Here is a 27,996-nt window from a genome sequence, read left to right as displayed (position 1 = left end):
GTTGTACTAGACTCTGGGAATAGAGTGGTGCACAGGCCATCAGGGTTCTTTCTGTTTATGGACCTTATATCCAGGGTTCAAGACAGACAATAAACGGGAAAAAACAGAAACGCATAAGAACACCTCAAAGAGCAAACAAGTACTAGATAAACAAAAACAAGGTAGTCAAATAGGGATATGAAGGGGGAAAAGGCTGATGTAATAGAGGTTTGGGGAACATCAGAATGTTCTAGAAGGCCTCTCTGAGGTGGTAGCATTTGAGCTGAGAACTGAATGAGAAAGATCCAGCAATGTGAGGTGCCGCGGGAACAGCAGGCTCGGCCAAGGGAAAATCCAATACAAAGGCCCGAAGGTGGGAATAAGCGGGTGACGTTTGAGGCAGTGTGACTAGAGCATGGTGAGCGGGCAGGGGACGGTGGAGTTAAGGACAGGGTCAGCTGTGGGAGCAAGGGAAACTGTAACATTTTTAGATGTTATTGTCAGTACAGCGGGAAGCCATTAGGGGTTTAGGCTGTGGAGTGACACCTTTCGGTTTAGGTTTGGAAAGACCACTGCATCTGTGGAACGGAGAATGGATTGTGCGGGGCAGCCTGGCTGGCTGACTCGTTCAAGGCAGAGAAGTCACCCTCGTGCTGCCGAGGGCTGCAGCTGACGCCTGTGCTCTCCCTCGGATAATTGCTTTCCTACCTAGGTTGTTTGCAGATTCTCCCAGTTCTAAACATTTAATCTGTGCTCTGGCTTAATCAAGAAGCAACACTATCTGCGTGCCAGGCTTGGCACAGGAACTGTGGGCAGGGTGCCTTTTGTTGAGCACCCTGGCCTGGAGAGAATGAAGAAGGCAGCCCCTGGCGGACCTGAGGACAATGCAGCTGCCCTCAGCACCTGGTAACTTCTAGGAAGCTTTGGAATCCATCAGCTCTATGTGCTTCTGCAAAACAGTCGCAGATGGTCTGGACTGATGATTAAATATCACCGCTGCTTTGTCCAGATCTGCTGTGGCCATCCTCTCAGTGTCTGGTTTTGTATTACGGTGGGTGATCAAAGGAGCACAGCCATTTCTGGTTACTTCCAGGATATCTTTTTCAGTTGGCTTAGGGAGTCATTGCCGTTTCTGCCAGTTGCATACGTCACTGCAGTGAGCAGAGGCTGTGCATGGCTACTTTTTGTTTTCAAAATTAGAAAAAACAAACTTAAAAAGAACTTTCCCTAATGAAAGGGAATAATTGCCTGCCAGCCCTCACTGTCTGCTGATGCCCCAGTGGGAGTTCTGCCCTCAGACTTGTCAGAGTTGGTCGGCAGAGAGTTCTTCTCCTGAGTTAGCACACAGGGATCTGAACTGGCAGAGATAACACAAATTAGCAGTGGTACATCATATCTGCAGAGGACCAGAATTCCTTCTGATCAGAGGGCCGGGGGTGGGCACCACCCTAATTCGCGATGCATCTCTTACCACTGATGGATGCATCTCTTACCACTGATGGCAGGACTTTCCAGCAAATACAAGGAATTGTGTAAGCACCACGGGAGCCGGGCAGGTTTGACCAGACTCGAGTTTCAAAGGCCCTCTGGCTGCTCAGCCTGCCAACTCAGCCTGCCAACGGGAAGTCACTGAGTCGTGTCTCTGTGGCTTCTCCCTGGGGATCCTGACACCTCACTCAGCGTAATGAACTTGGGAGACTGAAATTCTGATTCTTTCCCCGCCCCCACCTATTTTTTTTGTTAAAGATTCCTTTTCCTGCCCCCACGGAACCTATAAGGACACGATAGGGTCAGTGGGGAGAATGAGTGGAGAGATGGTGCCTGCCTTCTGGCCGACACGACTCGTGCCAGTGATCTCATGGGGATTTCGTAATGAAGACTGCAAATCGCTTTCCGTCCTCTTGGAGCCTGTCCTATAATTAGAAGATTAAACATTTTGTTTAAATTAATAATTTCCCCCTGTCCTCTCCGTATGCTTAAAACTACCATTAGAGCAAGATGGAGACTGGTTAGCTGGTCTGATATTCGGCTTCATGTTCTCGTTTGGATTGTCAGTAAGAGGCGAAGTCTCTTTAATTATGAAAGCAGTTTTTAGCCACGGTTCACGTTGTGTGAAGCAGAGGCCCTCTGACCATGCAAACTTAGATTGTTAAGTGCGGCGAGTGTGGCGGTTTTCAGGACCGTGGCACTGAGCCTGACGGGGTAGCACTGGGGGGTGGGGGTGCCGCTGGGCCTGAAACACTGCCTGTGCATTCTGGCAGATTTGCCTGTGACTGACAGATTGTCTTTGTGGGAGAAGGGGGTTACTTATAGGGATGGTATATTCCTGTTTTGAAATGAGTGAAAAGAGGTTCATAGAGGAGCTTATAGAAATTGTTATTTTTTTATTTTATTTTATTTTTTGTATTTTTCCGAAGCTAGAAATGAGGAGAGACAGTCAGACAGACTCTCGCATGCGCCCGACCGGGATCCACCCGGCACGCCCACCAGGGGGCGACGCTCTGTCCACCAGGAGGCAATGCTCTGCCCCTCCGGGGCATCGCTCTGTTGCGACCAGAGCCACTCCAGCGCCTGGGGCAGAGGCCAAGGAGCCATCCCCAGCGCCCGGGCCATCTTTGCTCCAATGGAGCCTTGGCTGCGGGAGGGGAAGAGAGAGACAGAGAGGAAGGAGAGGGGGAGGAGTGGAGAAGCAGATGGATGCTTCTCCTGTGTGCCCTGGCTGGGAATCGAACCCGGGACTTCTATACACCAGGCCGACGCTCTACCACTGAGCCAACCGGCCAGGGCCGAAATTGTTATTTTTTAACATTGATTTCAGAGAGGAAGGGAGAGAAAGAGAGAGGGAGAGAGAAATCAGTTTCTTATTTCACTTATTTATGTATTACCTGGGTGAATCTTGTATGAGCCCTGTCTGGGGATCAAACCCTTAACCTTGGTGTATCAGTATGATGCTCTAACTCAGTGGTCTCAACCCCCGGGCCGCGGACTGGTACCGGTCCGTGGGCCATTTGGTACCGGTCCGCAGAGAAAGAATAAATAACTTACATTATTTCCGTTTTATTTATATTTAAGTCTGAATGATGTTTTATTTTTGAAAAATGCCAGATTCCCTCTGTTACATTCGTCTAAGACTCACTCTTGACGCTTGTCTCGTAAGTTCAACAATTATATTTAAAAATACCACAGTTTTTACGCTGGTCGCATAATTTTATTTTGTGCATTTATCCGTCCCACCCTAAAGGCCGGTCCGTGAAAATATTTTCTGACATTAAACCGGTCCATGGCCCAAAAAAGGTTGGGGACCACTACTCTAACTGACTGAGCTACCCAGCCAGGGGTCATTTTTAAAATAAAATAAAATAACATTTGTTTTCTCCTCCTTATGTTACCCAGCCAAAAGAACAGAACAGCCTGGGCTGTGGTGGTGCAGTGGCTAAGGCATCGACCTGGAATGCTGAGGTCACAGGTTTGAAACCCACGCTGGGCTTGCCTGGTCAAGGCACATATGACAAGCAATCAATGAACAACTAAAAAGTGAAGCAACTACGAGTTGATATTTCTTGCTGCTCCTTCCCTCTCCTCTTTCTGTAAAATCACTAAATACAATCTTCTAAAAGAACAAAACAAAGGGCTGGGGACGACAAGGTATTAAAACCCACCGAGAGTTGGGTATTGTGCTGTTTGATTTGTGTATGTTATTCTGTCTCATCCTGAAGGCAGCCCTGGGAAGTCAGTGTTCTTATTCCCATTTTATAGATAAAGAGAGGAAGTTCACAGAGGTTAAATACAATAACTTGCCCCAAAATGACCCGGAAGTGGATGGCAGAATCTTTTTCCTAATAGAGAGCTCTGGTGGATGGAGGTAGCGTAAAAAAGAAATAACCTAGAGAGTAGAATGCAACCGAATATTACCATCACCTTGCCTGTACTGCCTCAGTCTACCATGTGCTTCATTCTTGTCCAGCAGAGCCTCCTGCACTGGTTCTCAAACCCAGGGGAGCAATATATAGGGTGTTAGTTACCAAGTCCCGGGAGGACTCTAAACACTTCTGCCTGTTGCATCTTGGTATTGGAGTTGCTAAGGAAAACACAACACGGTCAAGCATTGGATGGAATAATGCTTCACTCAGTGAAGAAATAGAGCAAAATCAGCTTTGGCAGTGTGCCGTGGTCCCTGCGGCTAATGTTGCGCCTACTGCCCCGCAGCCAATGTGGCCTGTGTGTACCTCCCTTCCCCATAGCAGGTGGACCCCGACCTGAAACTTCCCTTCCCCGTAGCAGGTGGACCCCGACCTGAAACTTGGTGGTATGCCTGAGGGCCGTTGACACACATGCTTAACGAGAACGAAGGAACAGGAACACCCTTTGACCCTGAAAACAGGGTAAGATATTCCCAACTAAGCCTGGCACAACCTGTGTGAACTCCTTATATCTTGGGAAGGAAGGAGTCCAGGCCCATTCTTATGCGGTTGAGTGGGCTTTTGAAATACTGCATGCATGAGACTGCCTTTCACAACAATCCTTTATTGCAATTACTTGATTCAATGTCTTTCTACCCAGTGGACTTTGCATTCCGCAGGGGCAATGACCAGATCAGTGCCTGCTGTATAGTACATGCTCAGTAAACGTCTCTTGACTGAAGAAAGTCAAGAGTGAGGGTTGAGTGAATGAAACTGAATCAATGATCAGGTGCTGAACAGATCTCTCCTAGGCATCTTCGTATGTCTGGACTCAGCACCTCTGCACTTGCCTTCCCTTTCTTACTGCCTCCTCCTCGGTGGGGAGCAGATTAAGCTGTGTTTGTGAATGATAGTGGCTCTACGCATAGATACGCTGGGTTGGGTGAAACGTGTCTGACGTACCAGACGATGATCTTCATAAAAGCTCAGTTCCAATACTAGAGTAACCTGAGATGACTGGCTGTTTTTGTTTTTTGTAAAGACTGTGAGTTATCTCTGACTCCAAAGCAAGAGATTGATTGATCCGTTTGTTTGCCAGATTTACTGCAAGTCTACTGTGGGACATAATTGCTGTTTTCTCTATACCCAGCCTTATAGAAGAAAAAATAAGAGCTAATATCTACAAACAAGAAGATTAGTCTTTATTTTATACTGGTTATATCTGGCATATCCATTTCTATTTGATATGTATATTTTTTTCTTATTTAACATTTAGTAAGTACTTATTTAACATTTAGTAAGTATTTTTTTCTTATTTAACATTTAGTAGTACATTAGGCACTTCACCAAGACAGTTTTTTCCAAGGATGAGACAATGGTGACTTGCTCAAGGTCACACCCTTGAGACTTAGGTGTCCGACCTCAGAAGTCTATTTTCTTCTCACTGTGCCACACTCCCGTTAATGGGAATGGCGTAGCAGAGTTGTCTCACGGGCTTTTATGTTTTTGTATAGGCCCAGAACACAAATGGGTTTCCAACAGGGGAAATACTAGAGTTGCTAAATGTTTTCTTACGTTTAAGTCGCTTTGGGAAACAGATTTGTAGTAAGACTGACTGCCGTTGTCTCCACTATTTTCTAGCTCTTTGACCTTAGGCAGTTCACTAAGCAGGCCACCTGAGCCTTGATTTCCTCACTTGAAGAAACAGGGAATGGAATTAGCAGGCTTACAAAGATAATGAAGTGTTAAGTTGCTAGTAGCTAATAAGCACATGGTTAGTGGTAAATATTATTATATAGCTTGGATAACTACTGGGCGAGGAAGCTGTAGGATGAATTCTTTATGCTTTCTTTAAACCCTGTGATTCTTAACACCTCAGTCCTCCCAAGAAGCTCTTTGTGAGATTTATATCTGACTGTGCCTGTTGAGGCCCATCCTGGCTTACTTATGCAGCGTGGTCGAAAAGAGGTGCCTGGCAGAATTCCCCTGGGCACAAGGCTTTTCCGCCAGCGCATCTCTGTTTTTTGGGATGTTTACCAGGAATCTCAAGTTTCTAAGTAATTTTAGCCTGAGACAAGTGAGTAGGATTGATGTTGGGCCGCTTTAACACAGGTGTTATAAACAAGATTAAGAGGTTGTTGAAAAGATATCAGTGGAGCTCTGGGGCCAGCTTGCTGGAGTCATTTTAACTTGACAGCTAATGGGTTGGTTCCTTGATGGCTCTGTCTGAGTTGGGAAGTGTCTAGAGATTCACCCGCCAAGGAGGCCTGCTTATGAAAATTCGCTTTCCTTTATCAGAAAGCAGAGCTGTCATAACATGTAATAATAATGACGATAATGTCTTTGCATCACATAAAAAGCAGTTGCCATTGCACTGTTTTAAGATGCCTTTTTCAAAAGGAGGAAGGGGAAGTGGTTCAGGACAGTTATTTCATTCATTCATTCATTCATTCATCATTTTCTTCTTTCTTCTATTCATTTAATTGTATAAGACATTTAATTATCTTTTTTAAATTTATTTTTTGTATTTTTCCAAAGTTAGAAGTGGGGAGGCAGTCAGACTCCCACATTCGCCCATCGACCAGGCATGCCCACTAGGGGGCGATGCCCTGCCCACCTGGGGTGTTGCTCCATTGTGGCCCGGCCAGAGCCATTCTAGCAGCTGAGGTAGAGGCTATGGGGCCGTCCTCAGCACCCCAGCCAATTTTGCTCCAATGGAGCCTTGGCTGTTGGAGGGGAAGAGAGAGATAGAAAGGAAGGAGAAAGGGAAGGGTGGAGAGGCAGATGGGTGCTTCTCCTGTGTGTCCTGACCAGGAATTGAACCCAGGACTTCTACATGCCCAGCCGACGCTCTACCGCTGAGCAAACCAGCCAGGGTCACATTTAATTATCTTAACCCAGGCATGACCAACATATGGCCCGTGGGCCGGATCCGGCCTACATAACGAGTTTATGCGGCCCGCGATTGGATTTTTAATATTCTCCGCTGCTTTAAAATCTCAGCTACTCAGAAGTGGAAGCGTCTTTGATTATTGGAAATCGAGATATTTAAGAAGATAGTGATACATGGAAAAGAATTCCGTGTGTGACTAATCTAGGGTTAACTTCCAATAATTGGTCTAATGGATTCGTGATACTTTATTTTTTTTTAAAAATTCCATTATAAAGACTTATAACTTTTGTACTCGTCTGTACTCGATATGAACTGTTTGACATTTAGCGGCGATGTGAAACCCACATTCTTTTAGGTGGAGTTTGCCAGTGCACACCCAAGGTCAAACAATTCGTTATTTTTGTGGTCAAGTGTGCTGAATCAAGTGGCATTGTAGCATAGACAATAGCTGCAGTTGATAACTGAAAACGTGTCCAGGCTGTTTGTAAAACGAAATAATTGTTTTATTTACGATCTAACCCCTTCAAGCTCATTTTATTAATTAAATATTGTTCCGATTGATTGCGATACAGTTTGGATATTTATACAGTATGTAATTATATTTTTATTAAAATAATATTGTATATTAAAAAGTTTTTCACTCACATTTATTCATAAACAAATTACATAATAAAATTTTGTTTACTTAAATGAATCGTTTTTGTATTTAACATTTTTTAATTTTAATATTTTGTCCGGCTCGTGAGAAAAGTTTTCTTTCTAATCTGGCCCGGGGGCAAAAACTGTTGGCCACGCTGGTCTTAACCCCTGTTAGAGTGTCTTCCTGCTCAGCCAGATCTGTTTGCCTTACCTGGTCTACCACATGTGCTTGCTAGGAAATTGAGTATCCTAAACTCTTCTTGAAGTGAGCAGTTACTGGTTGAAAATCACTTTCCAGTCAGTTTCACAACCTCCCTGACCGAGCGTAGCGGTGGTGGAGATGGAGCTTGTAGGGGGAGTTCGTAGCCGGGCAAGAGGCGTTATTCAGGCCTCAGAGAATTCCTTTTGGTCCCACTCCATGTGACCGTGTGCCCAAGTTCTTTCTGCTGTGTGGAGGGAATAGTTCTGACTCAAAGGATAACTCACGTACAGTCTTTGTCTTTATTGGGGGTGGAGTGTTTTGCTAACCTCAGGGTTTATAAAGCTTCTAGAAATAGTAAGTTGAGGATAATAAAGTGCGTCTTAGACAAAAGCAGACACGAAACCATCTCTTTTCATTGTTTTTGATGGACTCATCAACAAGCATGTATTGAGGCCTGACACCAGATACTTCAGTCAAACTGAGAGATAGGGAGGTAGATCAGTACTCTAAGGCTGGAAAGTATCTTAAAATGTCATGCTGTGTTTTCAGACTCTAGAGTATTTTTCATAATGTTGAAAAATACTCTTTTTAACAAGATATTCAAGATTAAGTTTCATGCGAGTTTTGTCTTTGTTGAAATAAATGTGGCAACTGTTATGTAACAGACTTACGTGAATAAGTTTTAAGCTTTAAAAGAAATAAGGGTAATAATTAATGTCCTCCTAGGCTCTTGAGACCAAAATCATGTCCTTACCATTAAGGAATTAATGAGTAACTGTGAAACATCTAAATTTTGTAAATGAATAAAATGATTTGTGTCTCATGATCTGGTGATTAATGATTTAGAAGAACTTTTCATGTACCTGTCAGCCACGTGAATGTCTTCTTTGGAGAAATGTCTGCTTAGATCTTCCTATTTTTAATTGGATTATTTGTTTGCTGTTGAGTTATTTATTTATATTAATATTATTTAATATTAAATTAGTACTTAACATCAAACATTGAATTTAATATTAACTAATTAAAATGTTAAATTAAATATTAAATAATGTATTTAGTATTGTTTAATAATAATATTTAAATATTTTCGATATTAGCCGCTTATCAGATACATTACTTGCAAATATTTTCTTCCACTCAGTAGGTTGACTTTTCATTTTGTTGATGGTTTCTTTTGTTGTTCAGAAGCTTTTTATTTTGATGTAGTTTTACTTGTTTATTTTTGCTTTTGGTGTCAGATTAAAAAATCATCACTAAGACCTTTGTCGAGGAGCTTACCGCCTGTTTTCTTCTAGGAGTTTTATGATTTCAAGTCTTATACTCTCTTGAATCCATTTTGAATAAATTTTAGTATTTATATATGGTGTAAGATAGTGGTCTAGTTTCATTCTTTTGCATGTAGCTGTCCAATTTTCCTACCACTATTTATTGAAAAGACTGACCTTTATTGTATATTCTTGGCTCCTTAGTTATACATTAATTGACCATATATGTGTGGATTTATTGCTGGGTTTCTCTATTCTGTTCTATTGATCTATGTGTCTGTTTTTATGCCAGTACCATACTGCTTTAATTATTAGAGCTTTGTAATATAGTTTGAAATTGGAGTGTGATGCCTTCAGTTTTTTTCCTCCTTCTCAAGATTGCTTTGGTTATGTGGCGTCTTTCATGTGCATTTCCCTGATTTCTAATTAGATTGGGTCCTTTTTTATATGCTCACGGAGGTGGCAAAGAATTTTTTCTTTTCAAATCAAAATTGTGATTATATTCTTTGTCAGATAATTCTAAAAGTCGGTTGTATGTAGAGGGCTTTGCAGGTAGCGATCATTAAGAGAAATTGAATCCTAGGCTCTGTTTTCTTTTTGAAGTGCTTTATCTTATATAATCTTACTTCCCTGATCTTACTAAAGACAATCCTGTGAGGTAGCAGAGAAAAGGCAGAGCATTTTTATAAATGCATTTTATAAATAAGTCATTTTTATAAAAGACATCTAAGGTCATGTGATTCTTAAGTGATTCACTAGAACCCTGATCTTTCTGATTATTAGTCTGCTGTTCTTTGCACTATATTATGTTACTTCTTTTAGATCAGTGTAATCCTAATGTTATTGTTTTTGGACTGATGTCTGATCTTCCCTCCAGCACCTAATAGAATGACGTTCAGGTTCTGTTCGCTCAGTAAACACTTCCTGAGTGAATAAATGAGGGATGTTTCTGCTGTAGCTGACAAAACATTCCCAACTCTCCTAAAATAGAAGTAGTTAACTTCCAAAATTTTACCAGTGCCTCTGAGCCTTGATAAATAAAGACACCAAATCAACATTCCGCTCTCTGGTACAGCCTCAGAATTAATCAGAGAAGGTGTCAAAGTAAATCATGGACGCTAATTTATAGTTTGTACTTCTAAAAAAGAAATCTACTCACCGTTTGGAGGTGGTATGAATATATATATTCAGGCTTTCACAAAAGAGTAAGAATATTTTTGGTAGCAAAAATTGATTAAATAGAGTCTTCATGATTAGTAATTTAAATCATAAATCATATCCATGTTATTTATCATCCAATTAGATTACAGATCATAAGTGAAACTGTTGGTAATTTTAATTTGTAATACATCGATTCCACCTCCCTCCCACCCCCCACATTGTGGACGTTGATAAGACCCACATTTTTCAGTAATTATGGTGGTCTCATAATTACTCATAATTTTTTTTATTGGGAATTAAGTAAATGCAGCTTTGAGATTTTGAGGAGTTTTTGGCATGTGGTTTTCCTTTAGAAACAAAGGTAATGAATTGTCATGATTCACTGATTTCTGTTTAAGCTTTAAGTCTTGTAAAGGCATAATATGTAATTATATATGATATCCAGGATTTTCACTAGATGTGATGAGAATTCCTTACATTGGGATAGCACTTTGTAGTTTACATAGGGCCCCTTTGTGAGGTGTTTTAATCATCACAACAACCCTTTGAGGTGGGTAGAACAGTCTGTATCTGATGACTTTGATCCCTACTTGTGAACTTTGGCTGGTGGTAGTTGTAGAATTAGAGATTGTGAGCTTTTTCAGTTCTGGTGCCTTAAGCAAATTTGCAAGGGATTCCTGATGTTAACTTTGGCAGGTTTCATGCCTGCAAATATTGATTGAGCTAGAAGTCCTAGTTGTAAAATGTCACCGGTGAATGTGCAGCCAGCAAAGGCAAGGGAAAACTCATTACTGCAGCTCATCTGTAACTTCTGGGTCAGGCCACTCACTACCGTTTGGTAGAAATTAATGTTTGAAAACCCCCTTTTATTCTGACAAAATGTAATCAGGCAGGGTTAACAGCAGCTGATTCTGAGCATTTCAAATTGGTTAGACCAATCCTACAAGCTTGGGTTTGTGACATTCTATAGTCTGATTATCTTAAGAGATATCAGAAAGCTTTAAGATGATGAAATGCCCACATAATGGTAGGAAGGAATTTATGCACACTCTACTCTTTCTCCTCTGTTGTATGTCCCCCCACCCCCTTATGAAAGTGACTATTCTAAAAAAGAAAAGGCAATGAGAGAGGAAGAAAGAAATAGGATTACTGTCTTGAAATAATCTGAAGCTTTATTTTTTTTTCAATATGAGAATGAGACTGACCTGTTTTATATGCATTAAGGAGAAAGATTAGGGACCAGGGAAGAAAATAAAGTTGAAAGGTTTCCCCTCAGTTTAATGAACGGAGCGATCCAAAGATGGAGGGGGCACAATTTAGGGAGGAGGTTGTTTCTGGTCTCTGGAAATGTTGGAAAGCCCCAGCCTATGTGTAGCAGATATACTTTAAAGAGACTGCATACCTCAGATAGGTGATTGGGTCGGATCAAGGGTTCCTAAAGTCTGAAATGTTTCAAGTGCCCCAGAATTACTGAGTCTTATTAATCTCTCAACATCCCTCTCAAAATCAAGATCTCCCTCCTTGCTTCCTTCCTCCCCTTACAAATGTGGGCGTTAAACACACAAATTCAATGAAAAGCGTTACCAAATAGATAATAATGTATTTGTTTGTAATCATTGTGTTTTCTCAACCATTGAAAACTAAAATATACAGCGGGGGTGGGGGGCTGTCAAATATCTTGACAGTAAAAAAGAGTCTTTTAAAAACCTATGAATGGCGAAGCTACAGTGTATTGTTTGGACCACACTGTGCTCATACTTTAGAAACATTACCCTTTAATGTGAATACATACAAATATACATAAATGTCTGTGTGAAAGTGGTTATTGTTTCTAGTTTATAGATTAAGAGAGGGTAAAGTCCTTTCCAGGGCTGCTAAATCGAGGGACCAGATTTGAATTTAGGGAAAATCTGACTCCAAAACTTATTCTTCATGCAAGATATCGCCATTGCGAATGGATTAGGAATGGCTTCGTGTGGTGAAGGGGAAACACTATTGGGAATTAAAAGCCTTGTATTATTGGCCACCACAGACAAATGACTTAAATGCACTGGGCTCAGATTTTCCTATGTCAGTAAAAAGAGGGATAAATTATAATTTTCCAGCTCAAATTTCTGAGTCTTTATCACTGATTGAAATTTAGGAAATATCTCTTCATGCCCCCTGTTGGAAGGCTATTCTAAAGTTGTCTTAGTTTCTTGATTCTAAGTAAAGAATATTTGGTTTATTACAAAGTTATACAAGATTTCCTTTGACTTTTTCAACTTCCTTAATAGTTGAACATATTTTTCTTCCATTAATGTGAAGGTACGTTTTATGAAAATTACCCCCTTTCTTAGCCAGGTAGCTTGGATATTGAGCTATATTTAGCTGTTCCCCCACAGTACACATCTACACTGTTATATCTTGCTACAAATGTGCTCTTTACACTAATAATTGCACTGTGTGTTTTCATAATTTATCATAATGATACCATTATTGCTTATTATAGAAGTCCCTTTTATTCCCCCCCCCAAGTCTAATTGAGGTCGAGACAGACCATAAATGTGATAATATAGATTGCATGCTCAGAGGAAATAGAGTAGGTTTCATAGTGGAGTTTTAATTTAGGATTTGTTCTGGTGATGTAGCCTCTTCCTATGGTACATTACTTTGAGCCCAATATAACTGCGTGTTCCCAGAGCCCCTCATTATAGCTACTGCTTCTCACTGCTTTTTAATTAAAAAAAAAAAAATAGAGAGGGAGAGAGGGAAAAATGAAACCTAAAGCTTCGGTTGGATATTGTCTAGGTACGCAGGGAGTATCGTAGGCAGATTGCTTATTTAATTTTTTTTAACTCTTTCAAAGATTTTATGAAGATGTCTTGATTTTTATTTCCAGGGAATGGGTGAGATATACACATATACAAGGGTGGTCAAAAGTAGATTTACGACTGTGAATATGCAAAACACAGAGTTTATTCTTGTATTATTTATTCCTGTATTACTTTCCCTACGAATAACTGTTAACCTACTTTTGCCTACCCCTGTGTGTGTGTGTGTGTGTGTGTGTGTGTGTGTGTGTGTAGTCATCCATCACACACAATGGGCTTCAAGAGTTTTGGAAAGTAAAGACATCTTATATATATAATCTTGAAGCTTACTGTAAGCTTTGAGATCCTTGGTGTATATCCTAGAAAGGCTACCGACTGTGGGGCTGGGTGGCGCAAAGCTTAGTGAGCATTTATACCACTCACCACCTATCGGGAGGAAGGCAGGGGATGTAGGCGATCGTAACAATTCTTAAAGGCTGATGTCTGGTACATCAGAAGTTAAGAGTTAATAATTTTTTTCTCTAGTTCTGTGGGCAGCAGAAGCAGAGCAATGACTTTATTAAGAACTGTTTCTTTTGTCATTCCTTCATCTTGACGGATTCTATATACCTTTTAGATACCAAAACAAATCAATCTCCAAAGGTGAGTGCTAAGAATGGCTTAATCCTTTGGGGATTGGTTGTGTAAGAAGCAAGGAGAACTTGGGCCTGAGCTCCTGACCACCGACAGGCTGCGAGTGTTAATTCCCTTTCTGGATTCAAAGCCTTTTGGCTTTTTTGTAGTGAAATCAGTTTGACAGCTCTGAGCCCTTCCCACTTACTTATTCTTGCTTTCTTTTGTGTAACTGGTGAATCTCGGTGATTATTGGTAAGGACAATCTAGAATTTTATTTCTGGGTCAAGGTATTGTTGGCTTCAATTTTTAGTGGGGACTTTTCTCAAACAAGACTTCAGCTTTACATGATTCCCTATTTCATTTAGTGTTGCGGGAAGAATTCCATTTCATCTTTATTAGGTCAGGAGCCCCTCGTGGGGTCCCTCAGACCAGTGCTGTCCAGCATGGTAGCCACTTGCAGCATGTGGTTGTTGGGTCCACGAAATGGGCTCTGTGTGGAAACACACCAGAAGTGTAAAATATAGCTACCAAATCCCAAAGACTTCATAGGGAAAAAAGAATGTAAAATATGAAATTTGTTATTTATTGAATGATTTTTAGAGAGAAGAAAGGAGAGAGATAAAGAGAGAGAGAGAGAGAAACATCAATTCATTGTTCTACCCATGCATGCTGTCATTGGTTGATTCTTTTATGTGCTCTGACCTGTTATTAAAATTAACTTCACCTTTTATTTATTTTTCACTTTAAAAATGTGGCCACTAAAATATTTTAAATTGCCTCAGTCGTTGGCATTCTGTTTTGATTGTGCAGACCTGGGCTGCTAAGCCCTTTGAAAGCAAAGCGGTGTTTTTATCTTCCTTACACTTACGCCTGCAGTCCCCCGCACAGTGTCTTATACATAGTTGACGTTTCTTAAAGTAATGAATCCTAATCTTTATTATTCAGAATGGTCAAATTTTGGAAACTTCTCTATTTGGAGTGTTCATATCTGAAAAAGGGACCACTGAGGACTGAGAAGAGAACAGAAATTCTTAAAATTTGGTCTTGGGAGAGACAGGTGCTGATTGGCAGGGCCTTTGAACAGCCTCCCACCTGCTTGAGAGGGAGGGGATGTTCAGGTAAAGAGTACTATCTGAGCGTCCTAACCGTCTGCTCTCCTCCCAAACTGTCATGAGAGGAGCTAAGGCTGAACACCCTGTCTGCGGAGGAAAGGAGTTGGAAAAATCGTTGGAGAACAAGGTTGCCCTCTTGGGAGTGTTGTGCTTAGACTGTTCCTAAAGATGAACAAAGCTGTAATTGTCTCAAGAATCCATACTGGCCTGGCCCTCTTCATGTCCTCATCTAGACATTACCCTGATGCAGTGACTTTCAGTCAGTGTGCCACAAGAATGTTTAAAACATGCAATACCTGACTACTTAGGCAGGGGCACTGCCTTCTTTCCTGTTCGATTGTCAAACAAACAAATAAACAAAACAACAGCCAACACAATAGCTATCTGGTGTGAATAAATCCAAATCACACCTATTGTTTTTGTCAGATCGGCAAAAAACACATTTTTTTTTATGTGCCACAGACTTGTATTCATTAGTTTACGCAGATGACAAAAGCTGAAATCGCCGCCCTTCCATTAGAAGCCTGGGACTGCTGCTGAGCCAGCCGGTTACTGTGGAGGGCCCTGCACACCTTGGAATTCTTTAATGAATTATTTGTTGAGTGGATGGTTTAACAAATATTACCTTACTTGGTCAAGGTCATGTATGTCTTATATTTATAGGTATGTGTTCTTACCTTATAGTCCCTCAGATCTGCCTCAGATAGGGCCCTGCAGTCTGCCGGTTAGATTAGTAGACTCCCAGAGACCAGGTTCAACTTTCAGAAGGTACCAGGTTCTCTTTGCAGGAGTTTTGAAGGATATTGCGCATGCTTTCTCCCTGCTTTTACAGTAAAACTGTTAACTACTTCTCTTCCCCAGAGATGTAGTGAAGATTAAAATAGGTGCTTTAGGCCTGACCTGTGGTGGTGCAGTGGATAAAGCGTCGACCTGGAAATGCTGAGGTCGGTGGTGCAGTGGATAAAGCGTCGACCTGGAAATGCTGAGGTCGCCGGTTCGAAACCCTGGGCTTGCCTGGTCAAGGCACATATGGGAGTTGATGCTCCCTGCTCCTTCCCCCTTCTCTCTCTCTGTTTCTCTCTCTCCCTCTCTCTCTCCTCTCTAAAAATGAATAAATAAAAAATTAAAAAAAATAGGTGCTTTAAGTTCTGCAGAGGCAAAGTGCTGTTTCAGTGGAAATTATTAGAAGTGAAAATGAAACTTCTCCCCGACCTCTGAAATGTTTGTTTGGAAGAAGTGGATTGGATGATGTGTCCCCAAGAGACTCGGCCAGTGTTCTTTCTCTTGCATTTCTTAACCGTGGCAGTCTCTAGCTTTCTTCCTTTAATTGTGGGCCACTACCTTTTCTCTCTGCCCTCAGTGATCAACAATGCAGAAATTTCCTTTCTGGAGACACCGCGGAGCTCAGGCTTTGCCTTGGCTGCCTCAGCAGGCTCACGCTAATCAGAATCTCAGCAGGGCTCGTTTTATGAGCCAGAAAGAATTAGTGCTCCCAGGGGCTGAAGTTCCTTACCTGCTGGGAGCTACAGATTTAGTTTGGAGCCTCCTCTCTTTTAGATCAAACTACCCTTCCTTCCCCTTCTCACGTGAAAAGCACCGCCTCATTTTTCTTATAGTCCGTGTTTACCGGCATGTTGTTTTCTTTCTTTTTAAAAAAGTGTAGACCAGTAATGATGACGATAGACCAGTATTTATGGAAATAGGATGTGATCAGATGGAATTTTATAATCTATCTCAGGCAGACTAGGAACAGAGTGAAAAATAGCAGGTGGTAGCCCGCCAGCCAAATTGTCTAATGTCAGTTTCGGAAGCAATGTCATATGCTTCAACTTATTGAAGCACCTGGTATGTGGAACCAGCAGGGTACACGAATATAGTGGGGGGATACTTTGCGCTATAAGCTGGGACCCGAGAACGGGGCCGCTATCGGGAGGAGGAGCTGACGGTGGGGTAGTAGGGCTCAGTGACACTGTGGGTTGTGAGTCCCAGCGAGACGTGTAACAAGTGTGATAGAAACTTGTCTGTTATTACCAAACAACTTAGCAAGATGGCAGTGACACTTTTTCCTGTTTGGAAATACTTCACCACATCACACCTAGCATACTATTGGTTATTGTAACAGATAAAGAAAAGTTAATTTGAGGAGCCTAATGCAGGTGCTTTATGTTGGGGAAGACGGAGTCCTGGGAATGACCTCATGGTAAAAATTTTTATATTTATTTAGTACTGTTATAGTTTAGAATGTTTTCACCTCTTAGTACAAACTTCTGGTGATGAGATGAATAAGGTCTGGGGCATGACTATAGTTAACTCTTCTGTACTGTATTCTTGAAAGTTGCTAAGAGAGTAATTTGTAAATCGCAACATTATTGTGGCAATCATCTTGCAGTATGTACAGGAATCAAATCATCATGTTGTACATCTTAAACTTATATATTGATTATATCAGTAAAGCTGGAAAAATAAACACACACAAAAGTACCCTTTTGCAGTTCACAGGGAAAAGGGTTATTCTTTCAATTTGCCGATGAGGAAACTAAGCTTAGAGTGGTAAGTGAGGTGCCGAAGTTGTACCAGCAGTAACTGAGCTGAGTGGAGTCCTCGGGCCGTTGAAAGACAGAGAGCCCGGGGCTGAGGGGTCAGGAAGTGCCAGTTCTGTTTTGGTGCTACTGCTGGTTTTGGGACCTCGGGTAATACTTGACCTCTGGGCCTTACTGTTCTCTCCTGTAAAGTTTGGAGCACAGTAGACCCTTGCAAGTTTCATTTATATTATTATTATTTGAACTACTTGTGAGTGACATCCTTCTTAAGCATGCATTAAAGCTATGTGCTAAGGGACTGGTGTTGGGGATTATATGTATTAAAGTCACCTACACGGTAGTTGCCTTTTTCCCCCTTGAGTAACAAATTGAGCCTAACCCTGAGCCCCCATCTCAATGTGGGGACTGTTCCCTCTGGTTTCCGTACCCATAAGAACTTTTGTGAAGCGGTAAAACTTTGCATGTTGAATAAATTCTGTTAAAAAAAAAAGCCAGCTACTTTATAGGTAATTTTAGTTGTGTATTTTTAGAATCATTGAGTGTTTGAAACCACTTGCCCTTTAATCCATTTTGTGGGAGAAATTGTATGCCATGGCACTTTTCAGCCAAGGAACTCCTGAAAGCTTTTAGAATATTGGCTTCTGCGTCTTTTCCAACTCTAAAGCCCTGTGTTTATTTTTTCTCGTTCTTAGCCTAACAGGGGCACAAAACGTCCCCGCGATGATGAAGAGGAAGAGCAGAAAACACGTCGGAAACAAGCTGGGACCCGAGAACGAGGCCGCTATCGGGAGGAGGAGCTGACGGTGGTGGAGGAAGCCGATGATGACAAGAAACGGCTGCTCCAGATCATCGACAGGGAGGGCGAGGAGGAGGAGGAGGAGGTGAGGAGGAGGAGGAGGAGGGGAGGGGGAGGAGGGGGGAGGGAGAGGAGGAGGAGGGGAGGAGGTGAAGAGGAGGGGGAGAGGGAGGAGGGGAGAGGGAGGGAGAGGAGGGGGAGGGAGAGGGGGAGGAGGGGGGAGGTGAAGAGGAGGAGGGGAGGGGGAGGAGGAGGGGAGGGGGAGGAGGGGGGAGGGAGGAGGTGAAGAGGAGGAGGGGAGGGGGAGGAGGTGAAGAGGAGGGGGCAGAGGGGAGGGAGAGGGAGGAGGTGAGGGGGAGGGGGCGGAGGAGAGGGAGAGGGAGGAGAGGAGGGAGGAGGGGAGGGGAGGGATAAGAGGAGAGGAAGAGGGGGGGAGGAGGGGGAGGGGGAGGAGGTGAAGAAAAGGGGGAGGAGGTAGGGAGGAGAGGGGAGGAGGAGGAGAAGGGGGGAGGGAGAGGGGTAGATAAGGAGGTAGTACAGTGCCCAAGTGGGTTGGGAGCTAGGGAGTGGGCCTAGACACCACCTCTGGAGAGTGTAATTTTGGGTCAAATACTTCTCTGGGCTCCCTTGTTTAATCTGTAAGATGGCGTTAGGAACACCTATTTCACAGTGTTGCCGTGAAAGTCATGTAGAGTAATGGAGTTGGGAGAGCATTTTGCAGAGTGTAAAGAATATCACAGATAGTTTTAAAAATTATTCTGGATCTTGTGTTTTAATCAAGGCACAAGCCCTGAAGAGTGGGGCTGTCGATATCAACTAAGGAGGGGCAGGGAGGCTTTGAAGCATACTGAGGACACATAGACTGTGCTGCCATTTTGTGTGTGTGTGTATGTGACAGAGACAGAGAGAGGGACAGACAGACAGGAAGGGAGAGAGATGAGAAGCATCAGTTCTTTGTTGCGGTTCCTTAGTTGTTCATTGATTGCTTTCTCATATGTGCCTTGACTGGGGGGCTACAGCAGAGCAAGTGACCTCTTACTCAAGCCGGCAATCTTGGGCTCAAGCTGGTGAGCTTTGCTCAAACCAGATGAGTCCGCACTCAAGCTGAGGACCTCAGGGTTTCAAACCTGGGTCCTCTGCGTCCCAGTCCAACGCTCTATCCACTGCACTACCACCTGATGAGGCCTGTGCTGCCATTTTTCAATGTAGTTAATAGTCTTTAAAAGGACAGTAGAATTTCATCGAACAAGTGGAAGACGGGCTTTTCAGGAAGTGGAAATGGGTCAGCCAGGCAGCGAAAGTGAAGTTCACAGGGGAGCTAAAGGGTTAGTTAGGTAGGTCTTGGTGCCACTGAAAACATACAGGTTAGGGACAGGGAGGTGCCCTTCTGTAGCTGTTCCTCCAGGGTCCTCAGGGCCTTTGCATTCCTCCCTGCCTCTGGGCCTCTGCTTCTGTCCCTCTGCTGGCGTGCTCTTCAGGCCCGATGAAGGGCCACCTGTGGCCTGGCCGGTGTGTTGTCACTCAGGACTCCACTGGTTCTCACGTTTCCTCGTCCAAGGACTCTGTCCTGCAGGTCATTCCCACATCCTCTTCTCAGTGCCTTCTGTGTGTTCTCTTCACAGCATTTACCACGAGCTGAAATTTTGGTTTGTTTACTTTCCTTGTAGTGGTCCCCTCCCCAGCCTCCTGTGAAAGTGGGGCCTGGCTCTGTTTTGTTCACAGCTCGGGGCACTCAGAGCTAATGCCCAGCTCCTGGTAGACCCTTGATAAATATTTATTGAATGAATAACTGAACGAGGCTGAGAAGAGTACCGGTAAAATGTCAGCGATTAAAAAGAAAATGACCATACCTCTGTGTCTTTTTAAATCCTGGGTGTTAACTTGTATGTTATTTCACTGTGGCATTTTGTTCAGTATGAATTATGGAAATAGATTCTTAAGAGCCAGCTGTTTTTTGGCTCTTTCAAAGACACGATGCTAAGTTTGGATTTCAGAAAAAATGAAGCTGGAGTGTGACTCTTAATAGGGAAAAGAAAATTGATTCTTATTTCGCAAAGGTCTTGACTGCGTTACAGCAATAACTCTGTCATTAGCATTTATATCAGTGCTAATTTGAGGGTCTGCCCCTAAAAGATGGTGATACTTTGGAAATCTGTGGTGGGAGACTCCCAAATTTCCTCTCTGAGAGCAGCGGCCCTGACAGGCTGTTGCCCAGACAGTGTGCGTAGCGCCCGCTCCCTGATTTCTTCCCTCCCTCCGTCTCTCCTTTCGTCCCTCCCTCCCTCCCTCTCTCCCTCTCTCCCTCTCTCCGTCCCTCCCTCCCTCCCTCCTCACTAGCTTCTGCTCAGTCAGTCAGCCCTGCAGCAGGGGTGAGTCGGCAGGTATAATTCCCGTGTAGGGCAGTGCCAGTACTGGAGGATTAGGATAGTAGCTGTCATGGGTAAGTGGTTTCTAGCCTGAGAGACAGAAATGTAATGTGGGACCAGCCCTTCTGTTAAGGGACAGGGCAAAGAGATCGCTTTGTAAAAATGACACATGGAAAGCTACCAGTTCAGGAGTTATTTTCTCACTGCCACTGAAGTCCCGTCTGATGAAAAGCAAGCGATGGTTGCTCTGGTAAAGTCATGTGAACTTGTAAAATATTATTGTCCTTTTTGGGCTACATCACCAGCATTCGTCTTTCTGAAATCTCCCTCTGGTTCCTGACGGTGAGCTATCGGAGCCGCTGCTGTGACGATGACTAAGACTGATAACCAGTTTCCCCCGTGTTGGAGAGAAATTCAAGGAGGGCAGCCAGCCCTGCAGAGGCTGAGCCTTTGGGAACCCTATGCGAGCTGCATTGACATTAATATAAATAGTATATATATTTATCTACAGGGTGGGCAAGATATTAGCCAAGGGAGAGAAAGCAGTGGGTATTGAGGTTGCTTGAAAGCGATTTAACTCTTTCCTAGAAGGTTGGATTATTTTAGTTAAATCCTGTGATACATTGGGCACATCGTGCCTATTACTAAGAGTAAGAATACCAGTTTACATTAATACAGTGTCATATAGTTTATAAGCCAATTTTATGTACCTCATCTCTAGATCATCTCTATGACTTTAGAAGATACAGGTATTATTTCCTCCATCCCTCCTCCCTCTCCCCTCTCCCCTTTCTCCCCTCCCTCTCTCTCCCCCTTCTCTCCCCCTTCTCTCCTCCCTCCCTCCCTCCCTCCCTCCCTCTCTCGCCCTCTCCCTCCCTCCCACTGCCCTGGCCCCCTTCCTCAGATCTCCACTGGATACCCGCAGAGTCTGCCAGAACAAGTAGACATAGGCCACCCCCAGGGCTGTTTTCCTTGCTTTGGCGTTGGACAGAGTATCTGGGCCAGATCATGCCAGGCCTTCCTTACATATAGGTGGGGTAGAAGTAGGCTTACAGTTCATATGGGAAATGATACAATAATTAATAAGTAACAACACAAGAGTAAACTGTTTCACATACTCACCACTGAAAACCTATTTTTGTCTTACCCTGTATCTCATGTAAAGGATTTGGAATTTCATCCTAAAGGCCAAGTGGATGAATTCAGGAAAGGCTTACCAGGAAGAAACAGTTGGGTTTAGTGAGGATTATATGCAGCAAAGTAGTGTTGCATTGTGGATTGTGGCCAGTAAGCAGTGAACCAAGGCTGAGTGCTGACTGGGCCCAGGCCCTGACTGCGGTTTTGCCATGTCAGGAACTTTCTTTAAACTGTGGACCCTGGGGGCGGGGTGGAGGGGGTGGGGGCTCATTGATAAAGATCCAAGAAATGAGCCCTGGCCAATTGGCTCAGTGGTAGAGCATCGGCCTGGCGTGCAGGAGTCCCGGGTTCGATTCCCGGCCAAGGCACACAGGAGAAGCGCCCATCTGCTTCTCCACCCCTCCCCCTCTCCTTCCTCTCTGTCTCTCTCTTCCCCTCCCGCAGCCAAGGCTCCATTGGAGCAAAGATGGCCCGGGCACTGAGAATGGCTTCATGGCCTCTGCCTCAGGCTCTAGAATGGCTCTGAATGCAACAGAGCGACACCCCAAGATGGGCAGAGCATCACCCCCTGGTGGGCATGCCGGGTGGATCCTGGTTGGGCGCATGCGGGAGTCTGTCTGACTGCCTCCCCATTTCCAGCTTCGGAAAAATACAAAAATACAAAAATAAAAACAAAAAATCCAAGAAATGCGTCATGTCCAAAACGAATTTATATATATCTTCTACTTAAAACAGTATATACGAATCAAAATTTAACAAAATAATAACATTTTTGAGTGTGCTTACAAAGTTATGGGATGATTCAGTGCTTTTCAAAAGGCCCTATTTCAGGGTCTCTTAATAGCAGTTTCTTTCTTGCTGGTAGGTGTGAGTTATGGTCGATGACACGGAGCTGTGAAGCTAACAGTTGGGAGAGTGTTAAGCAGAGTGGATTGTAGCACATTACATTAAACTGGAAAATAAACCGAGGAGAAAACGTTTCGGAAATTTTAGTGTAGATTTTCTTGGGGAAAATGGTGCTGTTTTCAAAACTCTTACTTGACTTACCTTTGTAGGTCTTATTCTAGTGTATGACGTAAGAGAAATCTGTGTGGTCTGCTGGATTTTAGATGTTTCCTCTGAGGTTCCTCGAGGATGTTTTATGTGGAATCCAAGACCCCAAGACCCTGCTGCTTCCCTTCTCAGCAGTTAGGAAGGACCCACACCTAATACGTAAGAAATCTAAACAGTGGCTGTTGCTAATTAAGAGCCATTCTTTCTTTCTTTTTTTAAAGATTTTATTTTATTTTTTATTTTTTTTTAAGAGAGAGAAGGGGGAGAGGGAGAGAGAGAGAGAGAAGGGGGAGGATCAAGAAGCATCAACTCGTAGTAGTTGCTTCTCATATGTGCCTTGACCGGGCAAGCCTGGGGATTCGAACCGGCGACCTCAGCATTCCAGGTCAATGCTTTATCCACTGCACCACCACAGGTCAGGCTAACAGCCATTCTTTTTTTTTTTTTTTATTTTTTTTTATTTTACAGAGACAGAGAGAGAGTCAGAGAAAGGGATAGATAGGGACAGACAGACAGAAACGAAGAGATGAGAAACATCAATTATTAGTTTTTTCGTTGCGACACCTTAGTTGTTCATTGACTGCTTTCTCATATGTGCCTTGACCGTGGGCCTTCAGCAGACCGAGCAACCCATTGCTTGAGCCAGCGACCTTGGGTCCAAGCTGGTGAGCTTTGCTCAAACCAGACAAGCCCACGCTCAAGCTGGAGACCTCGAGGTCTCGAACCCGGGTCCTTCCGCATCCCAGTCCGACGCTCTACCCACTGCGCCACCGCCTGGTCAGGCAGCCATTCTTATGATTTGTACAAAAATGGGTGGAGAGTTGCATTAGACCACTGGACCATAGTTTGCTGACCCCATATATGGGGAACAGCTTGAGGGCCCCTGTCACTTACTGAACAAGTTCTTCTAAACCACCCAGTGGTAGTTATCTTACTTGTACAACAAAGGAGAAGGACACATTGTTGCTTACTTAATGCCATTCAGTATGCTCCAGAAATAGTTGTCCCTTAAACTGAGCTCCTGTGCTAGGTCTGAGCCGCCGAGTGACACAAAGGAGCCCGTGAGTAGACCCGCAGCCCTCATTCTGGTGGGGGAGACAAACGTGCCGTGCGTCCTGCATTGAGCCCGGACAGGGCAGTGGCAGAGGAGCCTGTGAGCACCATGGGAAGAGGTGGCGCCTGGTGAGTGAGAGCTGTTGCATTTGCCCCTGTGTCCCAGGAGGAACCGCTGGATGAAAGCTCAGTCAAGAAGATGATCCTGACCTTCGAAAAAAGATCGTACAAAAACCAGGAGTTGCGGATCAAGTTTCCAGACAACCCAGAGAAGTAAGGCTCTATTTTGCTGCTACTCTTTCGCCTTTGGGGTGTTTTGTTTGCTATTTGTTCATTTGCTTGTTTGTTTCTTGTTTGTTTTGTCTGCTTTGGTTTTTGTGATTTGGGTTAGGGGGTCCCAGGATGACCCGCACGTTTAGGAAACCACTGGAAGGGCTTGCAGGACTCAGAGTTGGTGGTACTGAGGGTGTATAAGTGGATCTGGCCGGGAAACGATACCTCCAGCAGAGCTGGGAGGAATTTACGTAAGACTTGCTGTGCTTCCTCCCTCGCACTGTGTGGGGTCAGGCTGACACACTCCTTTCTCCAGCAGTGAAATCCATCAACACACGTACGGTGTCTGTCCCGACAAGTCTGTGAGATTCTGAGTCTGGGGTATTGAATGAGGGCAAGTCGTGGAGCCGTTCTCTGCCAGCAACAACTAGCAGAGCTCCGGACTCTCGAGAGGAAAGGTGGGCAGAGCAACCGTATCACATAGGGGCTGTTCAAAAGCCAAGCGCCCAGGTGCCAGCCTAAGGCCGGGCCCTTCTAAAGATCAGGCCTGTCATCTTCATTCTCTTCTGCGTTATTGTTCTCGAGGCCCAAAGAAAACTGGCTTTGGCTGCTGTTAGTGATAACTTGATTGTTGCAAAAATGTCAGCGGTTTGGGGGTTAGACAGATAGGGGTGTGGCTCCCCCATGACCTTGAATAAGTCACTTCTCCTTTTTTAGCCTCAGGTGTCCCATCTGTATAAAGAAATAGCACCCCCTTTACAGAGCTGAGAAGATTAAATGATAAGAACTGCAAGTGTTTGGATCACTCCCTGGCATTCCGTGCCTGTGGATGAACTGAGGCCATCCTGCGTGCTCCTCATGCTCTGGGAAGTCCCGCGCTGAGGGGCCTGGCAGCTTTCCCTCGGTCTCGGATCCTAACTAAAGGCATTTTCACATTTATGCAGATTTTAATGTTCTAAATTTCTCTCTCCCTGTTCCTCTCCCTCCCAGGACATACACTTATAATGAATCTCCTATGTCCAAGGCCTTTAGGCAACTAAAGATTGAATGGTATAGTGTCTGTACTCAGGTTGATATGTTATTAGGCACCCTAGCTGTTAAGGCAGGTAGAAGGAGATACACTGTAAAAGAATTAGAGTCCTGTGGAAGCACAGAGGAAGGAGCAGTGACTACCAAACTGGGGCTGTCAAGGGCTTCGTCGAACAGGTGGTGTCTGAGCGGGGCCTCGTAGAATGGTTTAGATTTTAATAGGCAGAAAAGACCATAGAAAGGCATGCCAGGCACTGGACTAGCGTGGACAAAGGCCCAGACGTGTTAGAGGTCAGCAAGTCCTCATGACAACCCGGTAAGGCTAACGTGGTCTGCTGTGTCCTCTCTGTACTCTGCGTGGGGAGGGCAGAGAGAGGAGACCCTGGCTGTGCATTGAGGACCACCGCCCCCTTTGACAGTGAGAGTAGCCAGATCGCAGCTCGGCTTTCCCAGCAGCACACCGTCAGCCTGCGCTGGCCTTGCCCACCCCGAGCGCTGCGCTTGTCACTCCACAGTGTGTGTGTGTGTGTGTGTGTGTGTGTGAGAGTACACCAGTGACCCACGGGTAGATTGTCATCGTGAAAAATAGCAGCGTGCCTAGGTAAAGAAATGAAGGCTCTCCTTCACAGCACTGGTCCCCTTTCCATTTCCTGCCCCTTCCTAGAGATAGCCCTGGTAAGTGTCCTCGTAGATGACTTTCTGTGCACTTATTCGCATGTATATGTAAGTATGCAGATACTGTTTTCCTGCCTAAATTCTGCTGTGCATATTTTGCACCTTGATGTTTCTTGGTCACATAAAAGAGATCTTTTCATGTTCGTATATGCATATTTACTCTGTTTTTTGTGACTGCTTACAGTATCTTGTGGTTTGTAGATGCCATGATTTATTTATTATTTTTCTGTTGCAGACATTTGGTTATTTTAAATACTGGCTTTTACGAACAATGCTGCATTGCGCCTTCGCATACCTCCGTCGAATTCCCTGGTTGAAGGGTCTTCTCCCGCCAGCCCGTCTCTTTCCCCATCTTCTTGCCACAGCGAATGTGATCAATCTTGACCGTCTTTGCCATTTGTTTTACTCAGTGGCCTTCCTGCATCAGACTCTGCCTGTGGAGGAGGCAGACTGCGTTTTGTCTTTCTCTGTGTATAGTACCTAACACAGTACCTGCCATACTATATATAGGTGCTCAGTAAACGCGACGCCATCTTTATTACCTTCTGATTGCTCAGAATCTGAGGATACATTATGAGGAAGCTGTGCCCTGGGTTGATATCCCTGGAAATTTAAGAAATCCAGTTTACTTCTTGGAGCGGCAGCACTGCCTCTGCCCACGGGGTATTTCTGCGCCTGCCAGTTGAGTTTCTGTGGGTTGTGTACCTCATCCTGGGTACCACAGATGCTCTGGGGTTGCAATTCAGAAACTGGTTTTAAGAAAATGTTATTTTATTTTTAAAAATCAACAGTGTTTTCTATTCAGACAAAATGTATATGCTATTTTAGTTTTTAAATCTGAACATTTTAAAATTAAGGTTATGCATAAAGAATGTTTTTTTTTTTCATGTCCAGAGGTGGTTAGGCAACCACATTGTGTTTTAACCTTGAGTGTTTGAATTCTTACAGGTGCGATGTCTTTTGTAATTCTCTAGACCAGCAAGGTGCAGTTAAGATGAAAATTGCTAGAGCATATTTGAATGAAACTTTCCGGTTGAGATCAGAAACATTCAAATTTATTTTCCCATATATGCAATTGTCATTTTGATTGCATATCCAAAAAATGCCTCTCATTTGGCTGCGTTTCAGATTCAATTGACAGTTCTCCTTATGCAACCTTTACTTTGCACTGTGTAATCTTTCTCCTTGACAACACATTGAGTAGAGGGTGTTTGGGGGGGCAGAATTTAGTTTAGAGGTTCTCAAACATACTTGGTTTTTTTTTCTTTGTTTTGTTTTTAGTGAGAGAGAGAAATAGACAGGGACAGACAGGAAGGGAGAGAGACGAGAAGCATCGACACCTCAACTATTCATTGATCACTTTCCATAAGTGCCTTGACTAGGGGGAGGGGCCTCCAGCCAAGCCAGTGACCCCTTGCTCAAGCCAGCGACCTTGGGCTTCAAGCCAGTGACCATGGGGTCATGTCTATGATCCCACACTCAGGCCGATGACCCTGTGTTCAAGCTGGTGAGCCCATGCTCAAGCCTGATGAACCCATGCAGAAGCTGGTGATCTTGGGGTTTTCGAACCTGACTCCTTAGCGTCCCAGGCCAATGCTTTATCCGCTGTGCTGCCACCTGGCCAGGCAAGATTCTCAAACTTAAAATTTTTTTTTTTTAATTTATTGATATTTTAAGAGAGGAAGGGAGAAAGAGAGAGAAGTTGAGAGACCAGAACATTGATCTGTCCCTGTACGTGCCTGGGGATCAAACCAGCAACCTCTGTGCATCGGGACAGTGTTCTAACCAACTGAGCTATCCTGCCAGAGCTGTTCTCAAACTTTCCAATCTCAGGACCCCTTTGCACTCTTAAATTATGAGTACAAATTAAAGTGCTTATCTTAGGAAATTCTAGACTGCATAAGCATACATTGTGTTAGCCATCAGGGAAGTGATGTCATCACATGTGTGTAGCTCGGAGGGACGCTCCAGTGTTCACTGCTGAGAGAATGAGAGTGAACACGGTCATTCAGGCGGACCTCAGAGCCGTCACAGGGTTGGTTCCGGCCACTACACTAACGTGACTGTCGCAGGAAAGTGAGTCACACGAGTATTTCGGTGTCCCAGCACTTACAGAAGTTATATTCACACTGTACTATAGTCTGTTCAGTGTGTAGTGGCATTATGTCTAAAAAAATCCCAAAACAATGTATATACCTTAATTTAAAAGTGCTTTATTGCTAAAAAATGCTGACCAGCATCTGAGCCTTTAGTGAGTTATGGTCATTTTGCTGGTGGAAGGTCATGCCCTCGTAACATCAGAGATTACCATGTCATATATAATAATAATTTTAAAAGTTTGAAGTATTGCGAGAAATTCCAAAATATGACATAGAGACACAGAGTGAGCAAATGCTATTGGAAAAATAGTGTTGATTGACTTGCTCGACGCAGGGTTACCATAAACCAGTGGGAGTCAACCTGGTTCCTACCGCCCACTAGTGGGCATTCCAGCTT

At 43.8% G+C, this 27,996-nt stretch overlaps 1 protein-coding gene across 2 annotated transcripts in view; it reads left to right on the top strand.

The window, feature by feature from the left end:
• CTNNBL1 (catenin beta like 1) overlaps window positions 1-27,996 on the top strand; it is a 160,183-nt gene that overhangs the window by 10,993 nt on the left and 121,194 nt on the right. For both annotated transcript variants that reach the window (XM_066236851.1, XM_066236850.1), the window contains exons 2-3: window positions 17,811-17,999; window positions 23,690-23,796. In XM_066236851.1, coding sequence (XP_066092948.1) covers window positions 17,811-17,999; window positions 23,690-23,796 — 296 coding nt within the window. The remainder of the gene's footprint in view (window positions 1-17,810; window positions 18,000-23,689; window positions 23,797-27,996) is intronic.

Source organism: Saccopteryx bilineata, chromosome 6 (genome assembly GCF_036850765.1).
Source record: "Saccopteryx bilineata isolate mSacBil1 chromosome 6, mSacBil1_pri_phased_curated, whole genome shotgun sequence".
Taxonomy (NCBI): Eukaryota; Metazoa; Chordata; class Mammalia; order Chiroptera; family Emballonuridae; genus Saccopteryx; species Saccopteryx bilineata.
This window is presented reverse-complemented; position numbering and strand designations above follow the sequence as displayed.